Below are 19,990 nucleotides of genomic sequence, written 5' to 3'. Positions count from 1 at the left end.
ACATAATGCCAAACATGTGCAGCCACTATACTAATCAGTTCATTTATATGCATACGTATTGGTTAACTCGTTTATCTTCACAACAACCCTTTGAAGTAGGTACTCTTATCCCCACTTTATAGATGAGGAAGAAGATAACTAAGCCGCCAAAAGCCCCACTCGCTGTGGAATCCAGTTTTCTGGAAGTAACCTCTTCTTCTAAGCACATGTGACTTACTAACCACTAAGCGGTACTGTACATCAACATCAGCGACCACCTGTTTTGATGGAAATCTTGACTAGAGTCACAGGAGCAGCAATACTTCAAAATTAGCCAGCTCTGCCTTAAGTCCTAGAAAGCTCTAATGTGTATTGCTTCATTCTTCCCCCAAACTCTTCTCCTAATTCTGCTAATTAAACTTCAGCCTCATGCCCTCCCACTGGCAGCCTGGGTCACATTCTTACCGGTCTCACTCTCTTTTCCATCCTTGTTGACAGCCGACTTGTACACATGTTGCATTAGTCTGAGGAGATTGTGCCACCGTTTCTGCCTGTAACAGGCCTGAATGTGTCCCAAGAATGTAAAGTTTTGCTTCTTGGAAAATGTCTGAGCAAAGAGTTCCTCAAATGCCTCCCGTAAGGGTAGCCAAATAAGCTTATGGTCCACTGGTTTGTAACTGAAACAAAAGGTAAATATGTGATTCACAAACTTCTAAAGCTAACAGAAGTTGGAAAGTATGCCTTAGAAAACAGGACTAGGTGTAAGATTTCTTCTAATCAAAATCAGAAATAATACCAAAATACTTAACATAAATCTATGTTAAAGTTTTAAATTATAATCTATTTTCTCCACTCCAAGTGTCAGAAGCACCTATACTAAAGGTAAAAACTAGTATTAGACAAACAAACTATGAACAAATTTGAAATTCCAAACTGGGCAGTGCAAGGCATGTCACTGATTTTACTAATATATTTAAATAAACATCATGTATATTTGATGATAAACCATATTCTATCAAGATTGACCAAAAGGTTTTTGAAACATTTTAGAAGAAAAATATAATGTCTGAAATTGACTTATTCAAGCATCTTAAGAACTTACTTGAACATCATGCCTCGTCAATGGAGGGTGGGGAGACTGCTCCCAAAGAGATTCAAAATTGGGGGAGGGGGACGGTAAAAAAAAAAAAAAAAAAATCTTAAGACACTGCAATGGTTTGTGACCTTCCAAGGCTCAACTTTTTTTATTTCTCAGCATTTAGATTCTCTCCTATTTCTTAGCATTTTATTTTTCTGGTTGGGGAATTAGGGAATCAATTCATTTAAATTAAAATTTAATTTAATATTGGGGGGATTAATAATGTATAGAGTCAAGAAACACTGCTCTAGCTAAATTTAAAAGAAGTTGCCCAAGCAGCACTAATCATTCCTGGAAAATCTCAAGTATACAATTTTCCGTGGCCTAGAATACCTAAATACTACAATTCAAGGATGACGACATAACTTTTATTTCTGAGAAATATAATTTGAGAACTGAAACAATACCAAAATATGTTTCAGAACAGTCAAGCACAATTGGAGAACTCATGGATACTATTTACTCACTGGCCTGAGAGAAGGAACAATGAGATGAGTGAAACCCAGTGCCCTGATACTGAGCATCTATATAGAAGATTCTGATTCCAGAGACAGAAAGCATGAGAACTTCACCAACTCAATATCGCTTCCCAGTAAGCACTAACCCATTAATCAGTAAAGACATTTCTTTACTCCATTTATTCAACTGAGATTTACTGAGCACCTGCTAGAGTTCAGCACTGAGTAAATGAGACCCACCATGTCCTGCCCCTCTGCAGCTTACAATCTAACCAAAGAGACAATAGGGGAATACACCTACTAGTATAAAATATCAAGTAGCAAGTGCTATAACTGGATAAAGTGAAAGGAGAGTGGCTGAAAGAAGAATTGGTACTTTGACTATGATAGTCAGAAGAGGCTGTGTTCAAGATGGGAATTTGAAGGAAATCAAACAAGGAAGGGTTAGGCTAAGCAAATATCCCTGGGCAGCAGGGGAGGCCACAGAGGAAATATCAACACAGAGCAGAGCTAAAGAAAGGAGACAGAGACGTGCCGGAGCCAGGTGATGAAGGGTTTGGAGTACATTCCACATGGACTGAGAAGTCAGTGGAAGGATCTGAGGAAGAGAGTGATGAGATCTGATCACACTATAAAAGGATCATTGTAAATACTAAATGGAAGAGAGACTGTGGGGAGGGTAAGAGTAGAAGCAAAGAAGAGAGCCCTGCGCTGGACCAGGCAGAGGATGATGAACCACAATGACAACAGAAGAAGTGGTAAGAAATTAAACACACACGTTATTTAAATAAAAGAGCTAGTCTTAAAGATGACAGAATAGATGGATCCAAAGCTAACTGAGGCAGCAGAGTAATGACTAAGAACGGAGACATCAAGAAAGACTGCCTGGGTTCAAGTCATGGACTAGCCATTACCTTGAACAAGGCACTTAATGCCTGTGAGCCTCAGGTCCCCTAAGTGTAAATGGGGATAATCAACAGGTTGTTAAGAAGGCTAAGTGACTGAACAAAGATAAAGACTCAAAATAGTACCTGGCACAGGAGTGTCATTTAAGAGTTACCTGTGACAACTATTACCACTAGTAATTGGCTCAGTGAATTGAATTCATGAAAGAAATGGCTTTATATTTCAAATTAGACTGAGCTCCTTAAGAAAAAATTTTGTTCATTTAAAGCTGAAAGCATAGTGGCTGGAACGGGTAAGTCGTCATATGTTTCAAGTGATGAATAAATGAACAAACATACATACACCTTTCCGAAAGGAAAAATAAATAAATAGAAATAAACTGTAACACATATATTCAATGGAAACTAACCTGCTACAGGGAGAACTGATGAAATCAAACTACGAACCATTACAGACCAGGGTTTCCATGATGTCTTTTGCAGAGAAAATATGCCTCAGGAGCAACCTAAAGGCCCAGAGGAGAGGGAGGTCTACAACACCTGGCCCTCATGGAGAGTCACTCAGGGTCTACCTGTTACATACATGATACATGGAGACCACACACAAGAGTTCACTAGAAAATGGATAGAACAAAAGAAAATGACTCTCCAAAATTATCATACATGAAAGAACATGAAGTGTAAAAGAGACACAAAACAGTGCATGCTGAGTAACTGAAAAGGCAAACGGTTCACTTCATTTGGGGTCAGGATTCTGAGTTTGAAAGCATGCACTTCTGCCCTGCAATCTCCTGTGCAGTTTCCTTTATGGATGTTTCCATGGGTGGCTTAGAGGAGGACACAGGTTAGCCGTTTTATTTCTATTTCTATGAGATCTTTAATTTTTCTCCCATTTTTTCTTTCCTTCATTGTTAACTTCTCCAAGGATACCTCCCCTTCTCTATTTATCTGTTTCTCCCTCAGAGGCTACCCCTCCCAGTCCCATTCCCTAGAGTCAGTGATGTGAACCTGTGTTCTGTGTTTTGCCATTTAATGGCAGACTTTCCTTTTCTGGAATGATTTTTACCTGCTTCATCTAAGTCCTCTGTATCTTCTACTCTTTTCTACAGAGTCTCATAAGCTCTCTCTACCCCAACTCTGTCAGAATTTGGTTTACTTCTCTACTCACAGGTAATCTGAAGGTCTATGTGCTATCAGAAACCTACTTTAAATAGAATGACAAAATTGAGTTAAAAGTTAAATGAGGGAAAAAGATATACCACACTAACACTAATCAAAAATTAAGGGGGTACGTATGCAAACAAAGATCAGAAGGCAATTTGCAGTAATGCAATTTAAGAGCCTAATGGCCTTGAAAGCTTTATTTTTATAACATATATTTATCCTTAATTATAATTTTTTTAAAAACCAATCTAAAGGAATTTTTGCAAACCAGACTAATTAGGACTATAAATTTCTTTTATTATATTTTAAGCATAGTATTTGATAAATGCAAAATATGTTTAATGTAAGTTACAAAACACAGAACTAGTTTCACAGTTAGATGAAACTAACCACACATTCCCAAAATAGAAATATTAGCCCTTCTTTATCCCACCTCCCTACCTGCTCCTTTGTTTTCTACTCCCTTGCCTTTATTATTTTTTCCTTTTTTTCTTTTTCCCTTGTCTTTTTAAAATCATTTTTGGTCTTCCAATTGTATACACAAGGGTTCTTAAGCAAAGGAGTCATTCATACATCGATAATATATATTAAAAGATGTGATTTACACACCACTTGCCAATAATACAAAAGAACAGAAAACAAGGCATACTTCCAACTATACAAAAATTGAAACGTATGTAAGTTTTCTTTTGATAACTGATGCTAACCTACTAACAAGGACAAATGGATATATATTTTTTTCACCAAGTTGGCACCAAAATAAAATTCCAGTTAACAAATTCTGATTTCAACTTTTTTGTATTAGTAATTGCATCAAGGCACAATGTGTACTCACTACATTTAAAACTACTTGCAACGGCTGACATAACACTACAAATTCTTAGAAGAGACAGATCCAGTGCGTGTTCAATTAGTACAAGATTAATGCCATTTGTGTTACGAATACTTAACAGTAGGATATTACTAAAGACACAGATAGATACAGAATAGAGAGAAATACACAGTAGTATAGACATGCCTAGTTAAGTAACAAATTCCATATATTATTAAGAACACATTGCAAGTACCACAGTGAGGGAATGGGGAGATTAAGTGTCAATTAACTGAAGAGAGGTAAAACGAAAACAAGGTAGAGACCCCACTGGGGAAAAATAAAGTCAAAGTAGAATTAGAGTAAGAGAGGTAAGCCTCAGCTAATGGATTCGAAGACAGAATGTAAATTTAAAATACATAATTAGTGGCATGTGTAGAGCAGAAGTAATAGGTCGGGACAGTAAGAAAATGAGAAGCACCAAAGAAAGCAGGATTCCAAAGTAGCACTCCATCCAGAGCAGGAAGGGATATGAGACAAGGAAAGAGTGATAGTAAAAATAATGCCACAGCATAATGTGGTCCTCAAAAAAGAGGAAATAAAGAGCTTTCTTGCAGATATCACACAGAGCAAAAAGGACAATAAATTCTATTATCTTATGCCTTTAAGAGTTTGTGTAAGCAACTGCTTAGTTAATGGGACAGACCCTACTAGGGTTCAACATAAGGTATGCCAATAGCAGCCATCGCTTTTACAGCCTTCAGCACAGACTAAAATTGTTCATGAAACTAACATATTCAAAACCACAAATAAGGAAGAAGGGCATTTTACTGACCACAGTGGAGTGCCATGAGCCAAGTCCCATTTAACAAGTCCCATTTAACAAAGTGGAGGCTACTTAATGTTTCATAGATAATCAAACTGCAGGAGAGCCTAGCTTGAAGGCAGTGTGAGTCTAGAACATAGGCTTCAGATAAATGACTGCACACACAAACATTACTTGATTACATACTTACCTTTTTGTTTTCCTCCCCCTCCCAGCAGGATCCTTGAGAGCAAGAACCTCAAGTGTTCTTTAAAATGAAAAGAAACATCTACACACTCAAGAGCTCCTTAATAAATTCTAATAAATAATACCCTGCTGGGGTGGGCGTAGGGGGGCAATTCTCTGAACATTTTTCCAAGGCTAGTTTTGAGCTTTACAGAAAAGAAGTATTTCTTACCTCAAACAGTGAACACAAAATAACAAGAAAAAGATTTAAAATCGCACTTACCCTCCCAGCAAATCTGCAGTGTCACTTTGCTGATTCATATTGACAACCCTCAAACGGTGGCCTTTAATAAAGAAAGGGCAAAAGGGTTATTCTGAAAATGTAAAGACTGACAACATCCAGTGTGATCCTTAAGGATGTGTGGACAAGGGCACAGGGCAAATCTTTAAATGTGCATTTCCTCTGACCCCCTCATTTTACTTTCAGGAATCTTGACTATTCAAAATTTTCACCTAACTCAGAGAGATATGTAAAAGAAGATTCACTGCTCCAGCATCAGGTAACTGAAAACAACAAAAAACCCTTCAGTAAGTCAATGTCTGCCTATGAATTAGAACTAAATAAATATCCAGTGTGATATATTATTTAGCCATCAGAATAGGAATGAGGCAGTTCTGTTTTTAAAGATGTCCAATTTGCTTATTAACTAAACGTGTTAATACATAGAGAATGATCCCGTTTGTTTCAAAACAAAACCAAATCTGTATGTATTTGAAGACCACAGATTAGAACTGAAAAAAGTTAATACCAATCTGTTAACAGTGGTTATTTCCAGGGGGAAAGAATACATTATTTCCAAGGTAAAAATTTCCAGTGCTTATCTCCAGGGCAAGTGAAGTGGTGGCACTTCTTAAATTCCAATATTCTTTGGACTTTTTATTTTTTAAAAAGGCAGTCAGGGGACTTCCCTGATGATCCAGTGGCTAAGAATCCGCACTTCCAATGCAGGGGGCCCGGGTTCGATCCCTGGTCAGGGAACTAGATCCCACACGCTGCAACTAAGAGTTTGCATGCCACAACTACAGATCCCACATGCCACAACTAAAAAGATCCCACATGCTGCAACTAAGACCTGGCACAGCCAAATAAGTAAATAAATATTTTTAAAAAATAATAAAAAGGCAGTCAGTGTCAAATGTTTGTTGTCTGGGGGCAGAGTGCTTCCCCTCTAGGAGTTACCTGTAATATGAGCCAAGTACTGGACGGTGGAGGTTTTGCCGGTCCCGGTCTCTCCCACCAGCAACACAGGCTCCCCTTTGCTAACACACACCGCGAGCTGTTCAATAAGAACAGAGGATGGCCTCGTAGCAGCAAAGGTGAGCTTCTCCCTGGGGAGGGGAAAGTATATAAGCAGTTGGAGGAACAGGCTGCAAGCTTCTCTTTGTGTTATTTTGAGGAATCAGATTTCCCAGATTCAACAAACAAGAAGAAGGAGACAACTCAGAGTGATGGTCTTCATGTTACAACACAGTGGTCCCCAACCCCTGGGCCATGAACCGGTACCTATCCGTGGCCTGTTAGGAACCGGGCCACACAGCAGGAGGTGAATGGTGGGCGAGCAAAGCTTCATTTGTATTTACAGCTGCTCCCCATCGCTCACATTACCGCCTGGGCTCCGCTTCCTGTCAGGTCAACGGCGGCATTAGATTCTCATAGGAGTGTGGTGAACCCTACCGTAAACTGCATGCAACGTATCTAGGCTGCACGCTCTTTATGAGAATCTAATGCCCGATGATCTGAGGTGGAGCTGAGGCGGTGATGCTAGCGCTGGGGAGCGGCTGCAAATACAGATCATCGTTAGCAGAGAAGTTTGACTGCACAGAGACCATAATAAATCGACTGCGTGCAGACTCATATCAAAACCCTATCAGTGAGTGGCAAGTGACAATTAAACTGCACCTTACGGACTAGACTGGACATAAGCAACACACTTCGGGTGTCACTGTCTCCCATCGCCCCCAGATGGGACCACCTAGTTGCAGGAAAACAAGGTCAGGGCTCCCACTGATTCTGCATTATGGTGAGTTGTATTAATTATTTCATTATAAATTACAATGTAATAATAATAGAAATAAAGTACACAATAAATGTAATGTGCTTGAATCATCCCGAAACTACCCCCGCCAACCCCATTCGTGGAAAAAGTGTCTTCCCCGAAACCAGTCCCTGGTGCCAAAAAGGTTGGGGACCGCTGCTATAACAGATGTCCTTACAACATATGAATTGCAGAATTCATTCATTCTACATACGTGCAGCATTTATTTACATAACTGCTACTTCACTAGGCTCTGGAAATTCAAAACACCAACAAGATAAAACATCTGTACTACCTATGTCATCTTGCACAAACTACTTAACCTCTCTTAGCCTCGGTTTCCTAACTTGTAAAATCTGGATAACAATAGTTACTAGCTGTAGTGGGTTGAATTATGTTCCCCCAAAATTCATGTCTACTGAGAACCTGTGAATGTGACTTTATTTGGAAAAAAGCTCTTTACAGGTATAATAAGATTAAAATCGTATCATACTGGATTTAAGGGTCAGTCTTAAATCCAATGGCTGGTGTCCTTATAAAGAAAGAGAAATTTAGAGGCACAAAGAAATACACACAGGGAAGAAGACCATATGACAATGGCATCAGAGATTGGATTGATGGAGCTACAAGGCAAGGAACACCAAAGATTGCTGGGAGCCAGCAGAAGCCAGGAAGAGGCAAGAGTCTTCAGAGGTAGTGTGGCCCCGCCAACACCTTGGTTTCAGCCTTCCAGCCTTCAGAACTGAGAAAAAATGCCTGCTGTTTTAGGCCATCAAGTTTATGGTAATTTGTTAGGAGAGCCCTAAGGACACTAACACACACATTAATTCATAGGCTTACTATAACCACATGAGAAAACATGCAAAAAGGCACTCAGCACAACGTTAGGCATATAGCAAATATTTAATAAATAACTTTAATAAATCTCAGAAACGTATACAATTCCAGCCCTCAAGGGATTAATAGACTAATGTTAGGACCAAGCCTGACCTCTAGGTGATGCTTTCTTCACTAAATACACTACAATGAATAAAATCAAAGATACACCTTTGCTAGTCCCAAGTCTCTAATGACCCTCATCACCTCCTCCACCTATTAACATCTAGCTTCACAGAACACATTTTGGGAAATCACTGCTCCTTACTGTCTAGTACACTGGAGAGATCACAGTTCTGACATGTTTTACTCAAAGATAAGGGGCTGGACCACACGTTCCTTCTATCAATTTCCCAACGACCCCACAGTGCTCAGATCAGTTTGGAACCCTGTTTACCTCTGTATGTGGACAGCCTCACTTTGTTTCCGTAGAAGCCGCACTCGACCCACTTGCACATCTAGCTCGTTGATTGCAATTTCTGGTTTATAAAGTTGACAGAAGAATTCAGCCTATGGGAGGGGAAAGATTTTACCTGAGTAAAATTCTGCATGCTCTTCAAATACTTCTCATCCGTGAGGCTTACTGTGCTCCTCTAACATGCCCTCTACTAAGAGGCATTTTTGGGCTTCCAAGATAGGTAAGTTAGCTTTTAATTATATTTTTTAAAATTCTCCAAGTTTCTAATATGTTTTTAAAAACACTGATCATGAATGTTTCCCTGTAATAGTACTTTTTATTCATTCAAATGAGCCTCTATCTACCTATATGAAGTGAACACAGTGAACAGAAAGTTTTACTCCTAAAAGATATGAAAAAAACCAAAGTAATTTTTCTTCCTCTATGCTTTCCTCTGCTTTAAATTTCTAACATAATGCAGGAAACAGTCACTTGAATAAACCATGATACATCTGACAACAGCCAAAGCAGAAAGAGAAGCTGTGACAGAGGCTCAGGACATGTACCCATCAGCCTTATCCCCATCACTAACCCAAAGAACCCAGATTTCGCTCAGGGTTTGGGGCAGGAGTAAAAGGGGCAAATTGCCCACGGAAGGTAAACCCCTCTTCAACCAAAGGGGCTGAATATTGATCAACCTAAGCCAGTCATGGTAGTCTCATTTCTCTTGTCTACTATAATTAACATACTTATTACTTCAGCCCCTTTTAGTAGGTGCTCTGTTACCTGCAGCCAAAACCATCCCGATAGTTTCATACACCTAAGGAACACCTCTAACCATCTTGGTTCCTGACTAAGGCTTTTTTGAGTCATCATTCATTTGGGAACGCCAAATATCTGCCTCAAGATGAACCCCAGACATTTCTCCAGCTACCAACACCATTGCCGAAAGGCTCTCTCCTCCAGAAGTACATATTTTGATATAAAACAGGAAAGGCAAATATTAACAGTATCAGCAGTGAACCTAAGTAGTGGGTATACAGGTGTTCACTAATACTTTTCAACTTTTTTGATGTTTGAAGATATTAACCATAAAAAGTTGGAAAGGGACTTCCCTGGTGGCGTAGTGGTTAAGAATCTGCCTCCCAATGCAGGGGACACGGGTTCGAGCCCTGGTCCAGGAAGATCCCACATGCCGCGGAGCAACTAAGCCCGTGTGCCACAACTACTGAGCCCATGCGCCACAACTACTGAGCCTGTGCTCTAGAGCCCGTGAGCCACAACTACTGAAGCCCACGTGCCACAACTACTGAAGCCCGTACACCCTAGAGCCCGTGCTCCACAGCAAGAAAAGCCACCGCAATGAGAAGCCCACGCACCGCAACGAAGAGTAGCCCCCTCTCGCCGCAACTAGAAAGGCTGCATGCAGCAACAAAGACCCAACGCAGCCAAAAATAAATAAGTAAAAAAAAAAAAAAAGTTGGAAAAAATCTAATGCACAGAACTACAGACAAAGGTGTTACTACGACATGGTTCCAGTCCTGAGTCCACAACCTACAGAATAACATGCTCCTTAAGCACTGGAGAAAAAGGCGTGCGTGTGAAAAAGGATGCAGGGCAGCTCACAGGGAGAACTACTTATCCAGGAGACAGTGAGCTTTATGCCCATGAGAGGCAGCAATGAAACTACCAACTCTGACAGAGGAGGCTGTTATTTGCAAAAGCTGTTCCAGGTAAGGACCAGAGATCAGCAATTAAGCTAAATATCCCAGCTTCCTTTCAAGAGGGAAGTAAAAACAGCATTACATACCTTTTTCTTGGAAATGTTCAATTTGCTTCCAATGACTTCTGCCATTTTCAGTTTGCTTGTCTGCTTAGAAAGCATTGCTGTGAAACAGTCCAGAGCCTATTAAAATAACCAAGGTAAATGCCAACTGATTTTTAAAATAATACATTAATAACGGAGCATCACTATCCAGGCCACAAAAGGGAGGAACGTAAAATCCAGCAGAACTTTTCTGCAAGTAAGACTAAGGAGAATACAAATAAAGTACCAACCCTAGACTCAAAGAACCTTACCATAACAGAGACAGGACACCAAAAAATGTGAAGGCTTTACTATCAAAATACCGGTTAATTAGGAAAACACACACAAACGCCTCAGTTTGCAAATCCAAAATTCAGGTAATAATAGCAATTAGCATTAATCCTTGGGTATATGGTTCTGTGGGGGGAAACAACTTCCAGACAGTGGAGGTAACATCAAAAGATTACTTTCTAGATGTAAAGGGAGACTCCTGGTGTGCAATAAAGGGATTACACTGTCATTACCCTAACCCAGTACTTAATCTTAGCAACTACTGATAGGCCAACAAGATACATGTCTTCTGCTATAATGAAATATAAAGTTTGTATCACCACCAAATGGATTCTACCCCCCCAAAAGCTGAATTTGCATACATCAAGCATTTTGTTAAACTTCTATTTACAAGAAAGACAGATAAAATGACAAGGGAAAGGACACGAGTATGGCAAAACAAAGAATATATCTGGTTCTACTGCCACCAAGTGTAATATATCAATAAGCTTCATGTAAGCATTTAAAAAAGAATGTATCTAGTGTTGTCCCTAATTCCTTACACAGAGCTTCAAAAATTCTTGGAATTACCAGGAGTAAGGAGTGTCTTTTGTTATTTACTAGAGCCCTTATGGACCTTACCAGGTTTATTATGCTAAGCAAGGTAACTCTTGATGGGCCCTTAGATAATTTAAGAGAGGAACTGGCCAGGCCAGAAAGACCAAGGGTTGAAACTTCCAGCTCCATCTCCAACCTCTGGAGGAGGGGAGGGGATGGAGACCGAGTTCAATCGAATAGCCAATGTCAGAATAATACCCCAATAAACACTGGACATCCAAAGCTTAGAGAGCTTCTGGTTGGTGACAAAGTGATGTACCAGGAAGGTGGCACACCCTGACTCCACAGGAGTGCCTGTGCTCAGACTCCTGAAACCTTGCCCTATGTGTCTCTTCCATTTGACTTCTTGAGTTATATTTTTTATAATAAAACTGTGACCTGGGGCTTCCCTGGTGGCGCAGTGGTTGAGAATCTGCCTGCCAATGTAGGGGACACGGGTTCGAGTCCTGGTCTGGGAAGATCCCACATGCCGCGGAGCAACTAGGCCCGTGAGCCACAATTACTGAGCCTGCGCGTCTGGAGCCTGTGTTCCGCAACAAGAGAGGCCGTGATAGTGAGAGGCCCGCGCACTGCGATGAAGAGTGGCCCCCACTTGCCGCAACTAGAGAAAGCCCTCGCACAGAAACGAAGACCCAACACAGCCAAAAAAAAACAAAAAACAAAAAGCAAAAAACTGTGACCTGTATGGTGAGTACAGAGCTTCCAATGAGTTCTGTGAGGTGATTACTGTACCTGAGGAGGTTGTGGGAACCCCTGAACTTACAGCTGATAGGTCCTAAGTGTGGGTGGGCGTCTGAGACTTGCGGCTAGAGTCTAAAGTGGGGCAGCCTTGAGGAGGACTGAGCCGTTGAACCTGTGGGGTCTACACTAACTCCAGGTAGTCGGTATCAAAACTGAACTGAATTGCAGGACACCAGTTGGTGTCAAAGCAGTGAAGAAGCAACCAGATAAAGCCAGAAGGTGAAACATTCTGTAAAACAACTGGCCTGATCTCTTCAAGGGTATGTGTGGGGTGGGGGGGAAGGTTCTGATACAGTAAAAAAGTTCTTAATCCCATTCGCATAGAAAAGGATGTGGAAGGAGATACATCAGGGTATTAACAGTACTGGGGGGGCTTCCCTGGTGGCGCAGCGGTTGAGAATCCGCCTGCCAATGCAGGGGACACGTGATCGATTCCTGGTCCGGGAAGATCCCACATGCCGTGGAGCAATTAACCCCGCACACCACGACTACTGAGCCTGCGTTCCAGAGCCCGCGAGCCACAACTCCTGAAGCCCGGGCGCCTACAGCCCGTGCTCTGCAACAAGAGAAGCCACCGCAATGAGAAGCCCACGCACCGCAACGAAGAGCAGCCCCTGTTCACCACAACTAGAGAAAGCCCGTGCACAGCAACAAAGACCCAATGCAGCCAAAAATAAATAAATAAAATAAATTTTTAGAAATAAAATAAAATAAAGAAAAGTACAAAACAAGGTTACCTGTAAGAAATATGAGAAATGTAAGAGAATGGAAAGGAAATTTCAATGGAGAGAAGAGGATTAAAGGACTGGCACACAGCACTTCAGAGTTCAGCCGGCTTAAGTGTGTGCTCCAAATGTGGGTTCTTTCTACTCAAAGTAAGTTAACCAAACACAGAGAGAAACAGCTAACCAAAATGGGTCACTATTCTCTCCTCAGTCCTAGCTGACAGAAACCAGAACACTTTATAGTCAAAATGGGTTAATGTTTTAACAGCCCAGAGATCTTCAGGCAGCATCACTTTATTCTTAAGCAGGCGGGAATAAATCTCTCTCTGTTCTACTGAATGTGGCAGAGCTACAATTCAATAGGGCTTCCCTCCCACGCAACACATTTTGTCCCCACGTCCAGCACACAAGGATGTACTTTACAAACCTGACATAAATTTCTCTGGACTAAAGTTAAAAAGGCCCTACTGAGGCTAGTGGTGGGATAAGACAAATATAAATCTATCAAATAGACTAAGAAATTACATATAGAAAGAAATAAATACTAAAGATCTTAGAAACACTTTACATTTTATAACAGTATTATCACCTGGGAGACTTTCTTTTCATTTAAGCTTTAATTTCAGTACTGTATCTGTTTTACTCTAATTCAAACTATACTTATTTGAAATTAGTAGTAACCTGTTTCAAAAACCACAAAACATTTATTATGCCCAATTAGTTTTAAGGCAACATTAGTTCAGTTTTAACTAGCTAAGGATAATAAACGGTACCTACACAAAAGAAGAACTTTTTGATAGCAGTCAAGACACAGAAAATAACAGTGGAAATCAACAGCCTTAAAGAGCACAGAGAAACAAGCAGGAAGACTGTATCTTACCTCTTGAAAAATATTTAATGATGCTGATGAAGACAGACTGTCAAAGCTGTGGGCAATCCTATTACACCAATTCAGTAGATCCCTTTAAAAAAAAAGGGGGGCAGGGGGCAAGAAATAAAAGACCATAGGCCAAAGACATCAAAGGCATCAGAGCTTACTTAGGTCTGGGAACACCTGACAACAAAGACTCTCCTTTTTTTCTGGCAACTGAAGATAAACAGTGTCAGGAAAAAGAATGAGTGGTCCCAGTCCCTATCCTACCGGGAAGTGACCTAGAACTCACTTCTCCCCATCCATGCCAGACAAGGTAGCAGGAGACAGGGAGCAATTAATTCTCAGAGCAAACTGAGGGGAGTTGCCCACACCTAATTCTCATTTCTCAAAGGGCAAGTCAACCACTGCGAACGAAGCGCAAAGGCATGGAACTCACTATACAGAGCCAAACCCAAGAGTCTTTTATTTAAGACCCCAAGTGTCACAAGAGGACATCCAGTGAAAGAGCTATGTCAGTAACTATTCCCAACTTTGGCTTTTAAAGTTATTTGCTAAACTTCCAGTTATAAGTAAGTCCTAGGGATATAACGTACAACATGATAAGTACAATTAACGCTGCTGTATGTTATATATGAAAAGTTGTTAAGAGTTCTCATCACAAGAAAAAAAAAATTTTTTTTTTACTGTTTCTTTAATTTTGCACCTATGAGATGATGGACGCTCACTGAACTTACTGCAGTGATCATTTCATGACGTATGTAATCATTATGCTATATGCCACAAACTTATACAGTGCTCTGTGTCAATTACACCTCAACAAAACTGGAAGAAAAAAGTTATTTGTTAAAGTTAACATAATGTTACCTTCATAAGCCTTCCCATTCAGTAACTATAGATCTCAAAAAGGGACTGAACACTATGAAGCAGCCCAAACGTCTCATTTCAAAACCTCACTTCTTGTAACCATTCAGTTCCAGCTGCTGAGAACTTCTGAGGGAAGCAGTTTTTAAAATACCAACTCAAAAGTGTTTAGCCCAGTACCTGAGAGACAATTCTCTCCCTTCAAGGCTTAGTCTTTTGTGTTCCCATCTGGCTTCTGAAATTTCCTCGGGTGCCTGTTTCCCTCCAACGGAACTATCACTCAGAGGGTGATGTTTCTCTCCAGTAAGCTGGATGTAAATGTCAAGCAGGTGATCGGTTGCTACCGATAAGCTGGGGTATCTGTTTTGCAGAACCTGACAGAGGGAGAAAAAAAAGGAAAGAAAATTTAGCAGCAGACAGAGTGATTTTTAAAAGCACACATAAACTGCTGCTGACACTAGTCAACCAAAAATGAATTTTTCTAAGAAATCTGTCATCTTTACCAAGTATAACAACTTCCACCCTCACCCATACCTCCAATCCCTCAAAGACCATGACTTTTTCCTGCCCAGAACTCAGTTATCTGGCAATCTCACCACCTATCACACAGCTTAGGGTGTAGAAGCTAGATGGGAAAGGGGTCTCAAGCAACATAGGCATCCAAGTCCCAGGCACTTACTCGTTGAAGGATCCTTCAAGTAATATGTACTCTAATTTTTTAAACACAATTCTAGTACAGTCATTAAGTCATTTCTCAGACAAAAGCAAATAAGAAGCAGTTAATGGGAAAAGGAAAGTTTTTTAAAGCAAATCACAGTAAAAGGAGCTAGTGTTAAGTCCTGATAAAAAGTAGTTTTTATCAGACAACAGAATTTAACGAGAAAAAGATCTAGTCCAATTCACTTTGATAACTATTAAGAATTTTGTGCAGTATAATACTTGGTGCCCATAATATTGGTTCAACGCTTTTATGATATGGATTTGCTAAGTCAAGTCTACTTGAGAAGGAAGAAAAATACCATGTATATATTAGAAATATTACACCCTAATACATTTAAATTGAGAAGTATACCACGATTCCAATTTATATATGAAATATTAACATATTTTGTATATATTAAAGTTGTAAGGTCCACTAAGATCTTTTACCGGTGTCATCAAGTGGTAGATCTCATAGATTTTTATTTCTTCATACTTTTTTTTTTTTAAACTGGAGGATTTTACAACAAATATTATTGAAAACATATTTCAGATGTATTGAAAATTAAGGACAGAAAAAGAGCCTAATAAAATCAACAAATTCAATTTAATGGATACACATGTGGATCTTTCAAATACAGAATATACATTTTTTGTGTACGGAGGGAACATTTTCAAAATTGCCCATATATTTGTGGACCCTGGCTACCATAAACAAAATACAGACTTATTTCCATCACCCCTAAAACAAAAAGTTCCCTTTTGTCATCACTCCCTTCCTCCACATCCCCGTCCCTGGAATCCTGCACCTGATTCAGATCTCTACAGTTTTGCTTTCAAATCTATCATATACACGGAATCATACGGGATGTAGTGTGTAGTTCGGTTTCTCTTACTCAGCAAAACGTTTTTGAAATTCGTCCAGACATTACTGTATGTATCAGTAGTTCATTCTATTTTACTGCTGAGTAGTAATTCCATCATACGAGCATGTATATTTATGACCAAGGTGAAAGAAAAAGCTGTTTTTACTTGAAAAAAATTTCTGTTAGGTTTAACACTTTAGTAAGGGCTCAGTTATTTGGAAAAAAAGTTCTGAATAGAGATTTATATGTACCAACCAATTAGTCATTTTCTACCTTAGTCAAAAAACATCTTTTGTTATTAACATGAATGTCAAAATTTGAACACAGTATCACATAATAAACTAATCTAACATGATATGGTTATCAATTTGATATGTATTTTGGAGATTCATTCCTTTAATAAGCATTTATTAAGTACCTACTTTGTAGCAGGCACTATTCCAGGGACAGAAAAACAAAACAAAATAAGGAATGGAACCTGTCCTCGAGAAACTCCCCCTAATATAAGCAGCAGATACGAAAGCAAAAGCAAGCTTTCAGCCCAAAGGACAGCATGGTCGGCCCTGCTTGGGAGACCCGGGAAGGTTTCACAGAGCGGGAGAGGCACCTGGCAGAGGTCGCTGGTGACTGTGAGAGGGGACTGCCGCAGGCCATCTCTGGTGCCAGCACGTGAGGCATCAGGGCACATTCAAGGTGTATGGGGGAGACAAGGTGTGAGAAACTGCTAGGGGTAAGTTCCCGGCACTTACTAGGTATGAGACTAGCATTATGTAAAGAGCTTGTTTTTCGAAGTGTAATTTGATATTTCAGCAAGAAGTCAAAGCCAGTCTTTCTAAGCATAAGATGGCTGCGGTTGGCAGCAACAGAAATGCAGTTCCTTGTGTTCCCTGTGAGGTCGGCATAGGAGATTATTTTATTTCCTAAGTAATACACACAAGGTTTTTAGCTACCAGTCATTTATTTGGGAGAGTGTTATTAGGATAAGTAAGCCCAGAAGCTTAAAAATAACCGGTGAGCTTCTCAAAGTCAGCTACCTAAATATGACCTAGGTCACCGAAGCAAGGAGGTGCGTGCTCCTGTGGCACTTCCGGTGAGCAGAGTGACCCACTGCTGATCAAGGCAGGGGTGGAAGGAGGAGTTCTGGCCTATCCTCCAAGCACAGAAGACAGTAAGAACAGAGTGGCTGTCAAATATTCTCATTCTCTCAATCCCCAATAAATTACACCTAAATGTGAACTTCAGTCCTCTCCTTTAAAGAAAAGACTCACAATTTAAGTTTGAAAACAAAACATTTAAAGGTCTGCAACAGCAAAAGAAAGAGGAGCATTACGACAGAGCAATACAACAAACGTTTACAAAATGCCAGGCACGGAGTGGATGCTGGGGACACCAAAGCTGAGTTAAGTTACTGGAGGAGCTTATAGTTGAGGGCAGCAAGAGGGGAAAAGAAAGACATACAGGACACACAAATACACAACTGGGAACTAGAGTGAGATGAGAAACTCACAAGTGTAAAACAGGCTGTAGAGTTATAAAATCACACCATCAAGGCAAGGCTTCTTAGAGATTATACTAGCAAGGTTTACCCAGTAATCGGTAAACTCTGAAAACCCCTCTGCTAGTAAATACCTAAATGCTAGAAAAAATATTTGAAAAGGTTGTCTGGTGCCACTTATTTATCTAAAAACTTATACCAAGAAAGAGGAAAGCATCCCTGCCATGACTGAATGATCACTGACAATGCTTTATTTGCTGCTCTCCAAGATGAAACGTTGGAAGTCGGGACGCTTCCCAAGTGAGGAGGTAGATCCAAGGGGAGACAGGAGGTTGACAGGGTAAAGTGAGGCACACCTCTTAGTGATCACGGAGAACCAGAGATATTACAAAGTAAATCGATGTATAAAACCTTTAAAATAAGTCATCTCAATTTTCATTAATACCCAGATCAAAATGTACATGAAGTTGTTAAGTGTGAAAGATGTTAGTTACAAAACAACTTAGTATAAAAAAGATCCTCTGGGAACAACTGGAGAAACTTAAACATGGTCTGAGAATTAAGTGCTACTGACGAATCACTATTCATTTTATTGGGTATAATAATCATTGCGGTTATATATGGAAATGCCCTTAGAGATGCATGAAAGTATTTAAGGGTGAAATGCTATGAGGTTTGCTTTCAAATATATTAGCAAATAAAAACTACTAGATGAAATTAATACAGTAAAATGTCAGCATATTAACTGTTAAATTTAGAGTGACGAGTATTTTGGTGACTCATTGGGCTATTTCCTCTGTTTACATGTTAAGTCTGACACTTTTAATAATGAAGAGTAAGAAAGAAAAGCATTGATACTTTCAAATAACCTCATACCTCATTCAGTTCTGTCTTATCCATGTTATCCAGGTAAATTCTGGTCCAGTATTTGTCTAGCAGAGTAGCATGACTATTTAGCGGTCGATACCAATTTCCTCCACAGCTCAAGAGTCTGTATTTCAGAATGAAAAACAGAGTCACACAAAATTCCCAATTTTAATCTTGAATTATGCCCCTGGTTATCCCTTGCTAGATGTTATCTCACATCTGAGTAAAAGTCACAGTTCCTTCTGGTGCCAGACAGCACTATGTTGGGCTTATAGGGAGGATGACAATGAAAGGCTGCCACCAAGCCAGGTTTGACTATCTTCCTAGGGGGAGTAATAGGGCTTTAACCAAGTTATTTTCACATCACTGCAAATGATCCTATTAGGCGTTTTGAACTCAACAACATGTTTCTTTTCCTTAAGACATAACTTCAGGAAAAAGAAAACCTAATCCAAGACCGATAGCACTAAAAATAGTTCACTGCTTATTACCAAAAGTGACAGTACCTAAAATTATTTAAAATGCCCAGAAGAGAAGGAATATTCATTAAACACATACTCTGGGCAAGCTATGGGCTTACACCTAAGCCATGTAATTTAATCTTCACAACAACTGCCCTGAGGGGATGATGCCCTTCTTTTCTTCTAACTGTAAGGAAGAACTGTAAGGAAGAGAAGGAGAGTAATGTCCCTCGCTCACTCAACTATGACTACAATGGCAAAGCCAAGAACTGAACTCAAGTTTGTGTGGCATACTTCTATGATGTCCCAGGACCTTCTGGGAAATGTATCTAGCAGGAAAGAACTTCACCATCTCTGTGAATAAAATCAGGGTCTATTAAAACTAACAGGGCCTAGCAAGGTCTTCCTTAGAACTGTTAGCTCTGCATTCCATCTGGAAGTGAATGTTCACAGAGGTACAGTAAACAGTAATATAATCACTAAATACAATGTGGCATTATTTTCACTCTTGGGCATTTTAAGACCTTAGAGAAGCTGTACAGTTATAGACAAGTAGTAGGAAATAAACCACTGCCTTCACATTATTTTAAAAAGTAGACAGGGACACATACTAAGTTTGCTTAGGTTTTATTCCTTTGTTGATGCTTATATTCAATTAATTTTTTTAAATGCCTGAAGTCTACATGGCTTCATCATCACCACCATCATGGCTGGGCACTTACTATGTGACAGGTCTTTAGTCACTTCACCTAACCTTCATAACTTACACCAAGTTGTAAAGCAGGTGTTATTGGCCCCATCACAATCAGTCAAGCAAGGTACACACAGGTACAAAGTGCCAGTGTCAGGACTCAAACCCAGGGCTATCTGAAAACAGTCTCATCTCTGATT

General features: G+C 39.9%; 1 protein-coding gene across 4 annotated transcripts in view; it reads right to left on the bottom strand.

Annotated features, from left to right (window-relative positions):
* MDN1 (midasin AAA ATPase 1) overlaps nucleotides 1-19,990 on the bottom strand; it is a 160,786-nt gene that overhangs the window by 112,663 nt on the left and 28,133 nt on the right. For all 4 annotated transcript variants that reach the window (XR_014267738.1, XR_014267739.1, XR_014267740.1 and 1 more), the window contains exons 9-16: nucleotides 18,648-18,762; nucleotides 14,892-15,085; nucleotides 13,857-13,938; nucleotides 10,626-10,721; nucleotides 8,816-8,928; nucleotides 6,687-6,835; nucleotides 5,730-5,790; nucleotides 445-656 (exon numbers count right to left, since the gene is read on the bottom strand). Coding sequence is in view for 1 of the 4 variants with exons in the window: in XM_082475781.1 (XP_082331907.1) it covers nucleotides 445-656; nucleotides 5,730-5,790; nucleotides 6,687-6,835; nucleotides 8,816-8,928; nucleotides 10,626-10,721; nucleotides 13,857-13,938; nucleotides 14,892-15,085; nucleotides 18,648-18,762 (1,022 nt within the window). In the remaining 3 variants the exon portion in view is untranslated. The remainder of the gene's footprint in view (nucleotides 1-444; nucleotides 657-5,729; nucleotides 5,791-6,686; nucleotides 6,836-8,815; nucleotides 8,929-10,625; nucleotides 10,722-13,856; nucleotides 13,939-14,891; nucleotides 15,086-18,647; nucleotides 18,763-19,990) is intronic.

This window comes from Balaenoptera physalus (assembly GCF_965194825.1).
Source record: "Balaenoptera physalus genome assembly, chromosome: 9".
Classification (NCBI taxonomy): Eukaryota; Metazoa; Chordata; class Mammalia; order Artiodactyla; family Balaenopteridae; genus Balaenoptera; species Balaenoptera physalus.
Note: the sequence above shows the minus strand (reverse complement) of the source record. Positions and strands in the feature narration are given on the sequence as shown.